Raw genomic sequence first — 14935 nt, forward strand, 5'->3', positions numbered from 1 at the left:
AGATGTCATGCTGTCCCTATGAGTTTGGGATTCTGGCTTAGCTTGGCTCCTGATGGCTATAAAAAGGTCACTTTCTTCATCAGGGAATTAAAGAGCTCCTGAACTGAAAGGGCTTATACAGAGGAAACAGGTCACATTAACCTGCCCAGGGCCTCCCAGCCAGTTAGTGCTGGCACCAGGACTGCAACCATTGGGTGTCCGTGTGAAACGGAGAGGGGTCTGGGGTGGGGGTTAAAGGGGAGGGAGCAGAGTCTTCTCCTCCAAGTCAAGGAAGAAGAGGCAGAGGGGACCCAGGCCGTAGCGTCATGGTCTGGGGAAATGGAGGATTTGGGTCCAGTCTTGGGTGAGGGTTAAACTGGTGGGAGCAAGGGAAACGAGCTGCCTCAGACAGGGCAGCAGCAGGCGGCAGTCTGGCCTTGGGCCCGGTCAACATCAAGGAAGTGGAGGGCCCGGATGCTCAGCCTTAGGATCAACAGGAGGAAGTAAGACTGGGGAACCTGGCCTTTGTCCTCGGGTTAACGTTGAGGAATTGACGCGGAACCGAGAGAGCGGGCGTAAGGAGGGGAGAGAGTCGAAACGGAGGGCGGGAAACAGAGGGGGCACTAAGCCGGCCGCCGGTGGTCCGTAGGGCGCCCGGCAGTCACGTGCTGGGGCGGGGCACCCGCGCGTTCCCGGGTGGCCGACGTCACAGCGCGCGCGGGCGTCTCCTGACTGCACCGACGCCCGACGCCGCGGTCACCGGAGCCGCTGACTGCCTGGCTGTTGTTGCTGTCGCTGCTGCTGCTGCCACCATGGCTCAGTATAAGGGCGCCGCGAGCGAGGCGGGTCGCGCCATGCACCTGATGAAGAAGCGAGAGAAGCAACGCGAGCAGATGGAGCAGATGAAGCAGCGGATCGCCGAGGTGCGGGCTGGGCCGGGGCGACTCAGAGCATGCGCACTGCCCACTGCCCCTGTCCACTGGGTCCCCGCGCAACCCTGGTAGGCGGTCATAGAGCGTGGGCGGCGAGCCGATCTGGGCCCTTGCTCGCAGGTGTCCAGCAAGGGGCAGTAGCGAGCCGGCGACAGTCTGCTCATCTATAAAATGGGCCCGGAAGGCTGAGCCCAACTGCCTTACCACAAGCCTCCAACTGGAGGAAGCAACAGTCAGTGGTTTCATTGGTCACAATGGGGAGCACCTCACAGGCACAGGGCATCCTGGCTGTGGCTCCTGAGCCCTGAGAATGAGGTCTTTGTCCTGAGCCAATGGATACCAGGAAGGGCAGGCCCTGGCCAATCCGCCCTTTGCTGAGGCTCTTTCCAGAGCCCTTTGTGCCCCAGCAAAGGTAGACAAGAGCATCAGGGGTGCTAGTGGTTCACAAAGGTCTTCAGTGAGAAGTCAGGAAGGAAGGAGTGGGCCTTTGTGGGAGACTTCTTTTGGAAGAGTGTGGATTCAGGACACAAGGGACGAGAGGGCTCCTACCTTAGGTACTACGGAAGATGAGTACAAGGAAGTGGCCCCATGCTGAGTCCTGCTGAAGCCTCAATTCACGCCCCTTTGTCTCGGTGCTGACTCTGGCCAGCCAGAGGTACATTTCTCTTCTGGCCACCTCCTCTGGAGGCCACTGGCCAGAGAGGGGACCTACACGGGATGGGGCTGAGCCAGAGTGAGGAGGCCTGGGGGGAAGCTGTTGGCAACATTTGGAGCTGAGAGGGAGCAACATTGTTCGGTGAAGGACTAGGCCCCTTGGCCATCTTCATTCTCCTGTCACCCCTTGGCTTGGGTCTCCAGAGCTTCAGCTTAAAAGCTGGGTATGGAACCCTGGCTGGTGTGGCTCAGTGCACTGGTGCCAGCCTGCAAAACAAAGTGTTGCTGGTTCGACTCCCAGTCAGGGCACATGCCTGGGTTGCAGGCCAGGTCCCCAGTAGGGGGCACATGAAAGGCAACCACACATTGCTGTTTCTCTCCCTTTCTCTCTCTCTGAAAAAAAAAATAAATAAAATATTTAAAAAAATAAAATAAAAGCTGGGTATGGAAAACTGCAAAGCCAGGTAGAGCCTGTGGCTCCAGCTACTGAGGGACCCTGGTCCTCAGCAGAAGGTGGGGGGGGGGCAGAGCAGCTCAGAGGTCACAGGGAAAGAACCCCACTTGACTCCCCTCAGCACTGAAAGAGCCCCCTGTAGCCCTGTGGAACCTTCCATCAACCGAGGAAGGAGGGCGTTTTTTCTCCAAGGTCATTATAGGCCAGGAGCAGATCTGGGACTGGAGCCCAGGCTCAGGTCCCCACTTCCATTGTGGGGTGGTGGGTGGCCCTCACTGCTACTTTTTATTGCTTACAGGAGAACATAATGAAATCCAACATTGACAAGAAGTTCTCTGCACACTATGATGCTGTGGAGGCGGAGCTCAAGTCCAGCACAGTAGGCAAGTAAAGCATGCATGTTCCCTTCTCCTGGACCCAGAGGCCTATTGCTTCACTGGCTGTGGGTGATTGGTCCTTACCACCATGTCTCCTGGCCTCATAGGACTTGTGACCCTAAATGACATGAAGGCCAAGCAGGAAGCACTGGTGAAGGAACGCGAGAAACAGCTGGCCAAGAAGGAGCAGTCAAAGGAGCTACAGCTGTGAGTCCTCACCTCCCCGCCAGTAGCCGCCCTCTGAGATGTAGCTAATGCTTGGGGTTGGGTCAGGCTGTTCCTGTATCTTGAAGGGGTACCCTTGTGTCTTAATCAAACCTTGCCCATGATCTTGAAGTGACCCAGGGCAGTAGGACTCCTCAGGGTCTGTACAACGTGGGCCCCACACTGAGCACATAGGTGTTTCTGGGTCAGGGAAGAGGCCTTGGGGTGAGGATGCGGTGTATGACGGCTATCCATACCTTGGCAGAAAGCTGGAGAAGCTGCGAGAGAAGGAACGCAAGAAGGAGGCTAAGAGGAAGATCTCCAGCCTGTCCTTCACCCTGGATGAAGAAGAGGAGGTGGGCGAGGAGGAGGAGGAGGAGGCCATGTATGAGGAGGAGTTGGAAAGGGAAGGTGAGGGCAGGCTTGGGGCACCAGGGAGGGACCCTGCCTGCAGTGCTCTGTGCCTGGCTCTAGAGTGAAGAAGCACTCACCACCCAGCCTTGACTGCCCACTGCATTTGTGGGCCCAAACCTCCCATGTCAAGGCAAGAGAGAAAGGGCCAAGTGTGCACTGTGTGTGAAGCTGAGTTAGGGTGGGGCTCACTTTCAGTGGCATAGTGAGTCAGAGGCAGCCGTGTGGTGCCCATACAGGGGCATGGGGTCTCCAGTGTGAGTGGCTGCCAGAGCAAGCTGCTGTAGTTACCATGAAGGATGGACCGAGGTGGGGAGAGGATGGTCTAGGTCAGGCTGGCTGGTAGAACTCTCCATGATGATGGAAATGTATGTGTCTGTGCTGGCAAGTGGCCATTGAGCATATGGGCTGTGTGACTGCAGCACCAAATTGTTAAATTCTATTTAATTTCAGTGTAAGTTGACACAGCTACAGAAATTCAGTGGCTACTAATTGGGCAGTGCAGTTCTCAGCTGAAGGAACAAGAGGTTATAGGGACAACTTGGGAAGGCTGGGGAGCGAGGACGAAGCCAGCATGGGGACCCCATGTGCCATGCACCTGCTCCAGGCTGGGCCAGGGCCGGGGTAGGCGGACAAAAGGAGGGCACTATCTCTCTTACGGGAATCACATGGTTCAGCATGCAATCTGCCAGGGCCTGGGCCAACCCAGGGCTCAGGGAAAGTGTCCCATGGGGGACAGTTGAATTGGGCCATCAGGATGAGGGGAATTTCAATAATATCCAGAGAGAGGGCTGCAGAAATGTATAGAGTTGAGAAATGAGTGAGCCTCGAAGTGGAGTGGCAGGAGGGGCACATTTCAGGACTCAGAAGGGTACAGTGTGACAGGCCTAGGCTGGTTTAGAAAGCGTGATGTCCAAGGAATGGTTCAAGGTGGCACTGTTCAGTGTGGTGACAGTCTGGGTGTGACAGCTTTAATGGGAGAGGCTGAGGTGGTCAGGAGAAAAGCCTGTGAGCCTCTTGGAACCACAGTAAAGCATGGGAAATGAGTGAAGTTACTCTCAGTATTCCTTAGTAACATAAAGCATTTAGTGGCATTTGGTGGCATTTAAAACATTACCATCAGTATATCATCACACAAGCTACACATCGTGTGACTGGGACCATCGTTTTGGACAGCGCAGGTTTGGGAGAAGGCCTTCAACCTCACTGTATATCACAGAGGTCCGCTGGGGCTTCCCTCCCTCCAGAGGTTTTGGTTTGGGGACCTGGTGATGGGGTGCCAGTGTGGGATTTTTTAAAAAACACTCTGGATGATTCTAATGCGCAGCCAAGCCCTAGAAACCCTGCTTTGGAGCAGTAGGCTGGAGTGCAGGCTTGTCTTCTAGGTCTGTGTTTCTCAAAGAGTGGTCCAGGACCCCTGGGGGTCTCTGAGACCCTTTTGAGGGATCTGCAAAGTCAAAACCATTCATAATCATGAAAGGCATTCTTGGCCTTTTGCACTCTCTCATGGATGTGCAGTGGAGTTTTCCAGAGGCCACGTGACATGGCATCGTTACTCTGACAGGTAACAGTGCTTGCTTTTCTGTTCTAGAGTGTTCAGTGTTTCTCAGGCTCAATTTCTAATTTGGTGAGTATCGATGGCTATCGCCTCCATAGACAAGATCTCTCTTGGGTCCGTGGTAACTTGTAAGAGTGATGAAGGATACTGAGACCAACAAGTTGAAGAATCACTGTTCTAGGCCCTGGCTGGTGTAGCTCAGTAGCTGAGTGCCGGCCTGCAAACTGAAAGGGTTGCTGGTTCAATTCTCAGTCAGGGTACATGCCTGGGTTGTGGACCAGATCCAGGTCCCCAGTAGGGGGTGCATGAGAAGCAACTACACATTCTAGTTCATCCATGTCCTAATGGGGGAAAGTGAGTCCCAGAGTCCAGGATGTCAGCAAAGCTGGCCTCTCCTTCCCTTCTTCTAATTGGCTTTGATCTCAGTAGCCATGGGACTTTGGGCTTTAGTTTTCTCAAATGGGAAAAGGAATGCCATGCTCCTTTGTGGCTGTTGTGAGGATTAGATGAGACATCGGATATGTGACTGTGATGAGCACAGCTCCTGGTGCAGAGGGGGACCTACCCATCCAAAGCGAATCCTACCCATCCAATCCTCCGAGTGGGGCAGAGGGACAATGTAGATATGGTTCACCTGGGGAAGGAAGGGAGTTAGGGAAGAAGGAAGGAAAAAGGAAAGGAAAGGGAAGGGAAGGGAATTCTGGGAAGGGAAGGGAAGGGAAGGGAAGGAACCTGGAGTTAACAAATAAATGCTGGAGTCAGCCTGTTGGCGCAAGGCAGAGAGAGAGAACACAAAGATGGTGCGGGCCAGGCTCCCAAGCGTGTGTCCATCACATGCCTGCCCCACCAGCCGACACTCCCCAACCAGCACACCGGCGGCTCCAACACCAAGTCCAAGTTGGGGCACCGCACCTGGGGCTGCTGCTACGCTGGGCCCAGTAGCGGTTGATCCCCCTCTTTGTATTTATTGGAGCTGGAGGTACTGGGGCAGTGCAGTATGTCATATGCCTGACATTGTTCAACCCAGATGTCTGTTGGGACAAAAAGAATAACCCAGAACCCTGGAACAAGCTGGGTCCCAATGAGCAATGTAAGTTCTACTCAGTGAGTGTATATTACAGCAAACTGAGGAAAGAAGGTCCAGAGTTCTAAATGAAATGTTTCAGTATGAAGCTGCTTAGAATGAAGGCCTTCCAGAAGCCATCCGCACAATTTTCCACTTAACCAGGAAATATTTTCCCCAAATACATGGAATCATGTTGGTGTATTCTGTTGGGGTTTACACTGATTAATAAATGTTTGAAACTTAAAAAAAAAATCCTCAAGGTACTCTAGGTCACAACTGATGGGAGAAGAATGCAGCGCCTGTTCTGTCCATCTGCTGGCAGTAGAGATCAAGGTCAAGGCTCCCCTGTAAGGGTGCCTTTTTTAGGTCTCCATAGACCTAAGGACTGTGATGAGGACAATGCAGGCCGCTGTGGCTGGCAGCAGAGGGCAGTGTGTCCCAGCCAGGATGGCCTAGGAAGCCTCCAAGGAGGTGGCGTTTGAGCTGAGGCCCGAGTGATAAAGGTCCAGGATGCAGCTGATGCCTGTGTTTCCTTTAGCTCCAGAAATCTCCATGAAGAAGAGGAAATTGGGGAAGAACCCAGATGTGGACACAAGCTTTTTACCTGACCGTGACCGCGAGGTAAAGGCAGCATGACCCCAGACCTGGCCTTGACCTTCCAGAGACTTGTACTCAGGGAGTAGGGCCCTGTGTGCCTTCTGAGCAGCCTTGAGTTTCCCGCCTATATCCCTTTCCTCTCCCAGGAGGAGGAGAATCGGCTCCGGGAAGAGCTGCGACAAGAATGGGAAGCCAAGCAGGAGAAGATCAAGAGTGAGTGCTCACCAAGTGGGACCTGCATGGCCCAGTCTGGGGCGCTGGGGTGGTGAGAGCCCGGGGCTGGGGACTGAGCCCAGGGAGCTTGTGCAACCTGGGGACACGTGGTTCTGGAGGCCAAGTGGTAATTCTGCTTTGTAGGTGAGGAGATTGAAATCACCTTCAGTTACTGGGATGGCTCTGGGCACCGGCGGACAGTCAAGGTGGGTAGTGCGGGGCTTGCACCCCACTACCTGTGTTCCTAAGATTCAATGAGGAGGAGCTTCAAGCCTGAATTTGGAACCCAGCAGGCCCCTTCATGGGGTGGCCTCTGTGGATCCTGAGGGGAGCAGGGAAGGGAGCCTGGCCACCTGCGATGGTAGTGAGGGTTCTGGGGTCCCTGGCAGGGGCCTGGAGGCCAGGGGGCCTTCTTGAGAGCCCTTCTCCACAGACTCATGTTTCCCTCCCAACCCTTTGGCATCCTGGGTGCTGGCTCTGCGGCCCATTCATGCAGATGAAAAAAGGCAACACTATGCAGCAGTTCCTGCAGAAGGCACTTGAGATCCTGCGCAAAGACTTCAGTGAGCTCAGGTAGGGCTCATGAGTCAGTGTGAGCATGTGTGTGCGTGCTCATGGAGCCTGTAGTTCCAGCCCTGGTACCAGAACCCTCACATGGTGGCTGCTGCTTGTGGCACACAAGGGTGACTACTCCCTGAGTAGGAAGGGGGCATACTGGTGCTATGCTCCTAAGAAGAGGGTCAAGACTCTTCTTCCATTCCTCTCACCTTGTGCAGCTCAGGTGGGAGCCTTGGCCTTAGCCTTTTAACCTAGAGATGGAGTACAGTGGGTGCTACGCCTGGGCTCACCCAACCCCGCAGCCTGCCCCAAAGCAGCTGGGGTTGTCTCCCAGCTCTGGCACTGGTCTCCTTGGCGGGCTGCTTCCTCATCCATCCACACCCTCCTGCCTTTCTCCCTCAGGTCAGCAGGGGTAGAGCAGCTCATGTACATCAAGGAGGATTTAATCATACCCCACGTGAGTCCCCTCTCTCTTCCCACAGCCCTGGGCAGGGTGGCAGTGGGAGGGGTGGTGAGCTTGGGCATGCTGGGGGCTTTGTGGGACAGCCTCTGCTCTGCTCTGGGGCCTCGGCCTGGGCTGGGGGTACAGTGTGTGGAACTGTGCCTGCCTCCAGCTTGCGGGTTGGCAAGGATGTGGGAGAGGCTGGGATGGGTCATCAGCCATGGCTTTCCTGCCCTCTGTCCCTAGCACCACAGCTTCTACGATTTCATCGTCACCAAGGCACGCGGGAAGAGTGGTGAGTGTGCCTGGCCCTGCCACTTCCCCTCCTCAGCAGCTTGCCCCCAATATATCAGGGCAGCAGCCTGAGGGTGAGTCGGCTGCTTCTCCCCTGCAGGGCCGCTCTTCAATTTCGACGTTCATGATGACGTGCGGCTGCTCAGCGATGCTACTGTGGAGAAGGATGAGGTGCAATGGTGCTGGGATGCTGGGCCAGGGGAGGAAAGAGCAGTGGAGGGAAGGAGAAGTGGAGAAGTCAGGCCCCCAGGTGGCCCCGAGCCACAAGGCCTGGCTCTTCTCCCTTCCTCAGTCACACGCGGGCAAGGTGGTGCTAAGGAGCTGGTATGAGAAGAACAAGCACATCTTCCCTGCCAGCCGCTGGGAACCATACGACCCCGAGAAGAAGTGGGACAAGTACACGGTAAGGAGGCCCCTCTGAGGTGGCCCCAGGACTGGGCCAGTCAGTTTGAGCTGGGGCGTGGGAGCCGGCCTGGTGGGTGGTGGTCTGCATTGTTCTGCTAGAGGACCACACGTGATGGGCAGACCTACCCCCACTCAGCTTGGCTTTACTTTTCTGTCCCTTTGTCCTCACACCAGATCCGGTGAATGCACAGGTGGGGCAGGCTCACTCTCCCAGTTCCCTCCAGTCTGCCCACTGCCCGGGTCTCCAGGACTCTAGATGCCCGACTCCTCCCTCCTGTGACGTCACCGATCATCCCCTGCCCCTGATGCTGTCATTTACTTCTTTTTTCTTTTACGATAAAGAAATGCACATGGCCTTGACCAGTGTGGCTCAGTGGCTTGGGCTTCGTCCCATAAAGTGAAAGGTCACTGGTTTGATTCCTGGTCAGGGCACATGCCTGGGTTGTGGGTTTGCTCTCTCACCCCCCCCAACCCCCATCGGGTGCATATGAGAGGCAACCCATCTATGTTTCTCTTGCACATTGATGTTTCTCTCCCTGTCTTCCTCCCTTCCCCTCTCTCTAAAAAGAAATAAATTAAATCTTAAAAAAAAAAGAAATGCACATGTCAGAGTCAGAGCACCTGTACTGTGTTCTATATTTTAAAAGACACATGTTTGTAGATAAACTTCACATAACCAAGTTCACATTTGGGCCATTTGCAAGTGCACACTCAGGGGTGCCTGGTGCATTGCCGATGTTGTGCAGCCATCTCCTCTGTCTAGTACTGAAATACTTCTAGCACACCCCGACCAGAGACCTCAGACCCATTAGCAGTCTCTCCCCCAGCCCCTGGCACCCCCTAATCTCCTTTCTGTCTGTATGGATTTGCCTATTCTAGAAGTTTCACATAATACAATAATACAATATTTGTGGTCTTGGTGTCTGGCGAGAAAGTGTGTGTTTGGTGGTAGGGGGACGGTGAAAGAGGATGGGTGGGGATGTGGGTCTGTGGAGGGAGAAGGGGGGCATTTGCAACCCACAAGGGCCCCGGCATGTCCAGCTGTGCCCGCAGCCAGCCTGCCCTCCTCAGTGCACCTACGTGGCATTGTGGTTTTTTGCTGTAAGCGGGAGGGGCGTTCTACTGTAAGCCTCCCTCCCAGGTCCTTGGGCTCCTCTTGTGTCTCCAAGCTGCTTATTCCATAGGGAACAGGGCTGTCTTGTGGTTCCTAGCCACCCAACATCGCTATCAGAGCTATGCAAACCCACCCTTGCCGTCCTTGCCCTGGGCCCTTCCCAGCATGTCTCCTTACTCCCGGCATGGGAAGACTGCTGTGAATGCCCTGTGGCAGACTGCCCTGGGGCTGGTTGCTTTCATGGCCCCAAGGGTGGAATCTGACTTAGGGGTGGGTGCTCCCTAGTTCCCCTTGGGTAAGCTGGGGCAGGCCAACCTGCCTCCAGGAGGCTGAGGAAGGCAAGCTGACCACAACTTGCTCCTGCCCTTCTTCCCCTTGCCTGAGACCAATTGGAGGGGACAGGGCACAGCTCCTGGCTGGTAGGGAGCTTCCCAGCTCTGACTGTGGCCCCACCTCACAGGCGAATGTGTGGGCTTTGCTGAGCACAGAGGCCTTATGCCCTTTTCCTCCCACAGGTGGGCCCCTGTGTCCTGTTCAGCCACAGCCTGGGGAGGCCTGGCTGGCAGCTCGGAGCTCTCAGGCCCCCAGGCCCTGAGTCTGGGATGTGGCCATCTGGGATCACTGGGAGGAGGGAGGAGGGCCAGAGCACCTCGGGCACAGCAGGGAAGGGGTGGCCAAGCCTGACCCTAGGTCGCGAACAAGTCTGGTGAGCCTCAATAGGACCTTTTGTTCAGTTCCAGGAACCCTGGAGAGGGGATTGTTTGGCCTTCTGCACCAACCCCCTTCTGCATTCTTTGAGAGGCTTCGCAGGGCATGGACCTCTCCCAGCTAGTTTGCCCAGTGGCAGATGGTTTCTGAGGGAATCTCCTTCAGCCTTGCACCCTCTGGAAAACAAGCTCCTGGAGGCTCAATTTTGGGTAGTGGCAGGGAAGGACTTAGTTTCTGGAACCCCCTTAGGTCCCAAGGCAGGAAGAAGCCCTTTGGGGTCAGGATCAAGGAGCAGGGGGACTGTCACTGTCAGGGAAGGAGACTTCCTTATGGCCAGTGAAGAGAAAGGTTGCACCATGAGGGGGGATCCCAAGCGAGGAGCTCTGTGTCTTAAATAAGACCTGTGGCAGCAGTCTGGAAGGCCAAGCTGAAGAGTGTTGGTGGAGCAAGCTTCTTGCAGCTGTCCCCCGAGTTTTTGCTCAGACTGGGCACTGTCTAGCTCCAGGGCTCTCTCCTGGGACCAAATGAACATGGATCTCAGAGGCGAGGTCGGGCGGCTGCACAGAAGTTGGAGAGCTGCTGTCTGATGCTCTGGAACTACATGAGGTGACTGAAGTCGGTAAGCAGTTGACAATATTTCTGGGGACCAGTGTGCCAGAGCCAGAGGTGGGCTAGATCCCAAAGACACAATGGAGAGAGGAAGGCCAGCCCTACCTTACTTGCCCAGCTTTCACTCAGTGTGTGTGTGTAGGTGTGTGAATGTATGTGGATATACACAAATAGGGGAACAAGAAATGAACAAGCAAGATGGAGAGACCTTGCTGGCGTGGTGACATTGAAGCTGACAAGAATGACAAGTCAGTCATTTCAAAGCTAGGCAGGATGCAAACCATATGCAAAGACACAGTGGGGTGGGGGGGCTGGAACAGAGGGAAGAAGGGAGGGGAAGGAGAGGCTGGGAGGAAAGGTCACAGAGGTAGTTGAGTGAGAAGAGGGGATGCTGATCTTTCCTTGTTTACCTTGAACTGTTCTTCAGACACTAGAAATTCACCTGGTTCACACATCAGCATGAAAGGGTGGGCATGGGGATGCCTCTCCTCCACCCACCCCTCCTGGCCCAGTTCCCACAATGCCCCCAACACAGAAGCACTTGCATCTGTCACTTAATATATCCAAATATCCTGCGTGCCTCTCCATGTCTTTGTGTGCAGAGCCTCCTCATTAAAAAAAAAAAATCAGTGTAATTGATTTTCCAGATATTCACAAGTTCTTTTCCCTAAGGCCTGACTGACCTTGCAGCCCCACCAGCAGGGGAAAGGGTCCTGGCTGCCTGAGCTCTGCCCAGAGCGCTCTCACTTCCCAACAAGGGGCGTATGCAATATGAGATGGACATGTGGTATCTTAGTGTGGGTTTGATTTTTTCATTTTTTTCAACTAAGGAAAAATTCACATAAAAATAAGCATTAACCATTTAAAAATGAACATTTTGGTGGCATTTCATACATTCACAATGTTGTGCAACCATCACATCCATCTCATTCCAGCACATTTCATTACTTCAAAAGGAAACCCCATACCTATTAAATGGTCTCTCCTCATTCCCCTTCCCCAGCCCCTGGAAACCACCAATCTACTTTCTGCCTGTGTAGATTTGCCTGTTCTGGAAGTTTCACATAAATGGAATCATACAACTAAAGATCTACATAGATGGAAATACATTCCATGTTCATGGATTGGAAGGCTCAGTACTGTATTAAGTTTCAATTGCCTGTAAGAAATTAACAAAAACTCAGTAGCTTAAAACAATACTCATTTATTACCTGACAGTTTCTGCATGTCAGAAGTCTGAGTGTAATGGAAGTGGATCCTCTGCTCAGGGTCTCACAAGGCTGCAATCAAGGCTGACTGGGCTGCCTTCTTATCTGAGGTTCAGGGTCCTCTCCCAAGTTCACGTGGTTGGGGGTAGAATTTGGTTGCTTGTGACCGTAGGACTGAGGTCCCTATCCTCTCATTGGCTATTGGCCAGAGAATAGTTTCGGCTCCTAAAGGCCACCTAAGGTTCCCTGCCATCTGGTCCCCTCCATAGCCCCTCGTGCTTTGAATCTCACCCTTCACGAAGGACCCAGTCTTGGTTACGGACTCACCTGCTTAGGTCAGGCCCACCCAGGTACTCTCCCCTTTGATGACCTCAAAGTCAGCTGATTAGTAGCCTAACCTTGGAAGTGATGTCCCACCTTGTGCAGAGGTTCTGCTTGGCCTCAAGGGGAGGGGATTGTATAGGTTTGTATGCTAGGAGACAGAAACCTTGTGGTCATTGTAGAATTCTGCCCCCAAATGACAACCCTTCCCAAAGTGATCTTTGAATTCTATGCAATCCCTACCCAGAATCCCAGCATGCTTTTCTGTAGAAATTGACAAGTGGACCCTCAGAGTATATAGAAATGCAAAGGACCTAAAATATCAAAAACAATTTTAAAAACAACAGATTTGGAAGGATCACGTTACCTGATTTGAAAATTTACTATGAAGCCACAGTAATCAAAGCAGTGTAGCACAGGTGCAAGGATGGCATAGAGGGAGATGGCACAGAATTAGGATTCTAGAAATAAATCCTTACATTTATGGTGTTTTAAAATTTTTTTTTAATTTATTTTAAATCCTCACATGAGGCTATGTTTATTGATTTTAGAGAGGGAGAGAAGCATCGATTGGTTGCTTCCAGTACATGCTCAGAAAGGAATGGAACCCATCAGCTATGACCGTGACCTGACAGGGATCAAACCTGAAACCTTTTGGTGTACGGAACGATGCTCCAACCAAGCCACTCAGCCAGGGCTATGATGTTTAAGAAATGGTGCTGGCAACCTGACTGGTGTGGCTCAGTTGGTTGGGTACTGTCCCTCAAAACAAAAGGCCGCCAGTTTGATTTCTAGTCAGGGCACATGCCTGGGTTGCAGGGGGGCTCTGTGCCCCATTGGGGTGTGCAAGAGGCAAGCAATGGATATTTCTCCTACAGGTCAATGTTTCCCTCCCTCTCTTTTTCCCTCCCTTCCCCTCCCTCTAAGAATAAATAAATAAAGTCTTCAAAAAAATAAAAGAGAGCCCTGGCTAGTGTGGCTCAGTGGATTGAGTGCCAGTCTGCAAACCAAAGGGTCACCAGTTTGATTCCCAATCGGGGCACATGCCTAGGTTGTGGGCCAGGTCCCTGGTGGGGAGCACGTGAGAGGCAACCACACATTGATGTTTCTCTCCCTCCCTTTCTCTTTCCCTTCCCCTCTCTAAAAATAAATAAAATCTTTTTTTTCTAGAAATAGAGAAATGGATTTTCAACTTTTTAAAAAAGATTTTATTTATTTATTTTTTAGAGAGGGAAGGGAGGGGAGAGAGAGAGAGAGAGAGAGAGAGAGAGAGAGAGAGAGAGAGAGAGAGAGAGGGAGAGAAACATCAATGTGTGGTTGTTGGGGGCCATGGCCTGCAACCCAGGCATGTGCCCTGACTGGGAACTGAACCTACAACACTTTGGTTCGCAGCCTGCGCTCAATCCACTGAGCTACACCAGCCAGGGCTAAAAAAAATAAATAAAATCTTTTAATAAATAAAGAAATAAAACAGAAAGGCAGGCATACCTATCTACACCATGCCCCTCTCCTTTATTGGAGACTGAATAAAAACTTTATTCTCTACACTTTCTTCTCTTTGTGAATTCTTTCACAGCCCGCATCACCGATCACATTTTGGTGGCCTACATGGGGACATTCTCTATTTCTCTCTCCTCTGGCCTCCTGAGACTTGCAACTAGGGGAGCAGTGGGCAAAAGAAGCTCAACCCGGCTAACCCCCTAACCCTGTCTCAATGAGGTTCAGAGAGGGGATTCTAATCCTTCTCTGTCTCTCCAGGCTCTGTGGACGGCCTCCTCCTCACTCAACTTCATGGCCATCGATCAATTTTCTAGAAATTTCAATCTGCTCTGGGAAGAACTTGCAAAGACTCAGAACCGAAGCTCTCAGGGATAGCAGTGTCCTGTCAGTGACATTGGAGAAGCCAAGAGTGATGGTTCCCTGTGGGGACATCAAGCAGTGGTACTCTGGGTGTTTGTAACCCACACATTGGGAATCTATGTATTGTTTCCAATGCTCAATGCACACTTCTTGTAAGTCCTGTATAGCACTTTAAAACCTTGCATATTGTTAGGTCTTTATATATATTAACATTACATGTTAAATATAAAACTATGAGCTTTATATTGTTATGTCATCTCAGTAATTATTACTTATCAACAAGTTGTTATCTTGAAATACTTTTTTTACAAAGAAGCAAAGTTATTTATTAATTGTATTTGTATCGAATCTACAACCATGTCATTTTAAATTTGGTAATTTATAAACAGTCACTGTTTTACTCTAATGCATTTGCAAATGTATCTTTGGGTAGGCTCATGAAAAAGATGCTGACTTACTCTAAATTACATGTGTCTAAGCAGGTCATGGAAATACTGGCAAAGAATCAAGACAAACAAAATTGGTTATATGGGACTAAATGAACTACAGATCATTGTTCTTCTTATGACTTTGTTCAAGATATTGCTAATTTTAAATCTTTTTGTTTCCCAGATATAAGGAAACTTTTCCCCCCTAGACCATTTATAAATTATACGCCCATAAACAATACTGAAACGTTTCTATTTTTCTCACTATCCATCCAGAATTTGGCAACTCTTGATGAGTGAGTATTATTTTCATGGTAACATATATGTTTGCATAAACCCAATAATAGCACCAGTTTCCAAATGTGGTTTTATTAACCAAGTCTTTGTCTGGAATATCATGATTGAAAGAGTCATGCTTGGACTCTGGATGTCCCCAGAAAGCCTTAAGGAGTTAAGATTGATTCTCAAAGCCATTAAAAGCCCCTTGGAGAAATGGTCTGGTACCTTGCTTTTTCACGTGGTTCATGGCAGCCTTTACAGGTA

At 51.7% G+C, this 14935-nt stretch overlaps 1 protein-coding gene and 1 long non-coding RNA gene across 2 annotated transcripts; both read left to right on the forward strand.

Annotated features, from left to right (window-relative positions):
- The first annotated feature begins 560 nt into the window (after positions 1–560).
- On the forward strand, positions 561–8580 carry FAM50A (family with sequence similarity 50 member A). The gene is made up of 13 exons (XM_045845423.1): positions 561–902; positions 2318–2402; positions 2504–2603; positions 2866–3011; positions 6174–6256; positions 6379–6445; positions 6590–6651; positions 6942–7018; positions 7406–7460; positions 7692–7740; positions 7840–7910; positions 8032–8142; positions 8319–8580. Exons 1-13 carry the CDS (start codon positions 792–794, stop codon positions 8325–8327), a joined length of 1026 nt encoding a protein of 341 aa, XP_045701379.1. The 5' UTR covers positions 561–791; the 3' UTR covers positions 8328–8580.
- A 1756-nt stretch (positions 8581–10336) lies between these two features.
- On the forward strand, positions 10337–14370 carry LOC123823141. The gene is made up of 2 exons (XR_006786483.1): positions 10337–10585; positions 13863–14370. It is a non-coding gene; the product is annotated as an uncharacterized LOC123823141 (long non-coding RNA).
- The last annotated feature ends 565 nt before the right edge of the window (positions 14371–14935 follow it).

Source organism: Phyllostomus hastatus, unplaced genomic scaffold, assembly GCF_019186645.2.
Source record: "Phyllostomus hastatus isolate PE091 unplaced genomic scaffold, TTU_PhHast_1.1 phas_contig_471, whole genome shotgun sequence".
Lineage (NCBI taxonomy): Eukaryota > Metazoa > Chordata > Mammalia > Chiroptera > Phyllostomidae > Phyllostomus > Phyllostomus hastatus.

Excerpts from the sequence above, each read along its gene's own strand:
- FAM50A (XM_045845423.1), top strand. The coding sequence starts at position 792 with ATGGCTCAGTATAAGGGCGCCGCGAGCGAGGCGGGTCGCGCCATGCAC. Across the intron at positions 7,019-7,405 it reads AAAGACTTCAGTGAGCTCAG|GTCAGCAGGGGTAGAGCAGC; the intron begins GTAGGGCTCATG and ends TTTCTCCCTCAG. Across the intron at positions 7,461-7,691 it reads AGGATTTAATCATACCCCAC|CACCACAGCTTCTACGATTT; the intron begins GTGAGTCCCCTC and ends CTCTGTCCCTAG.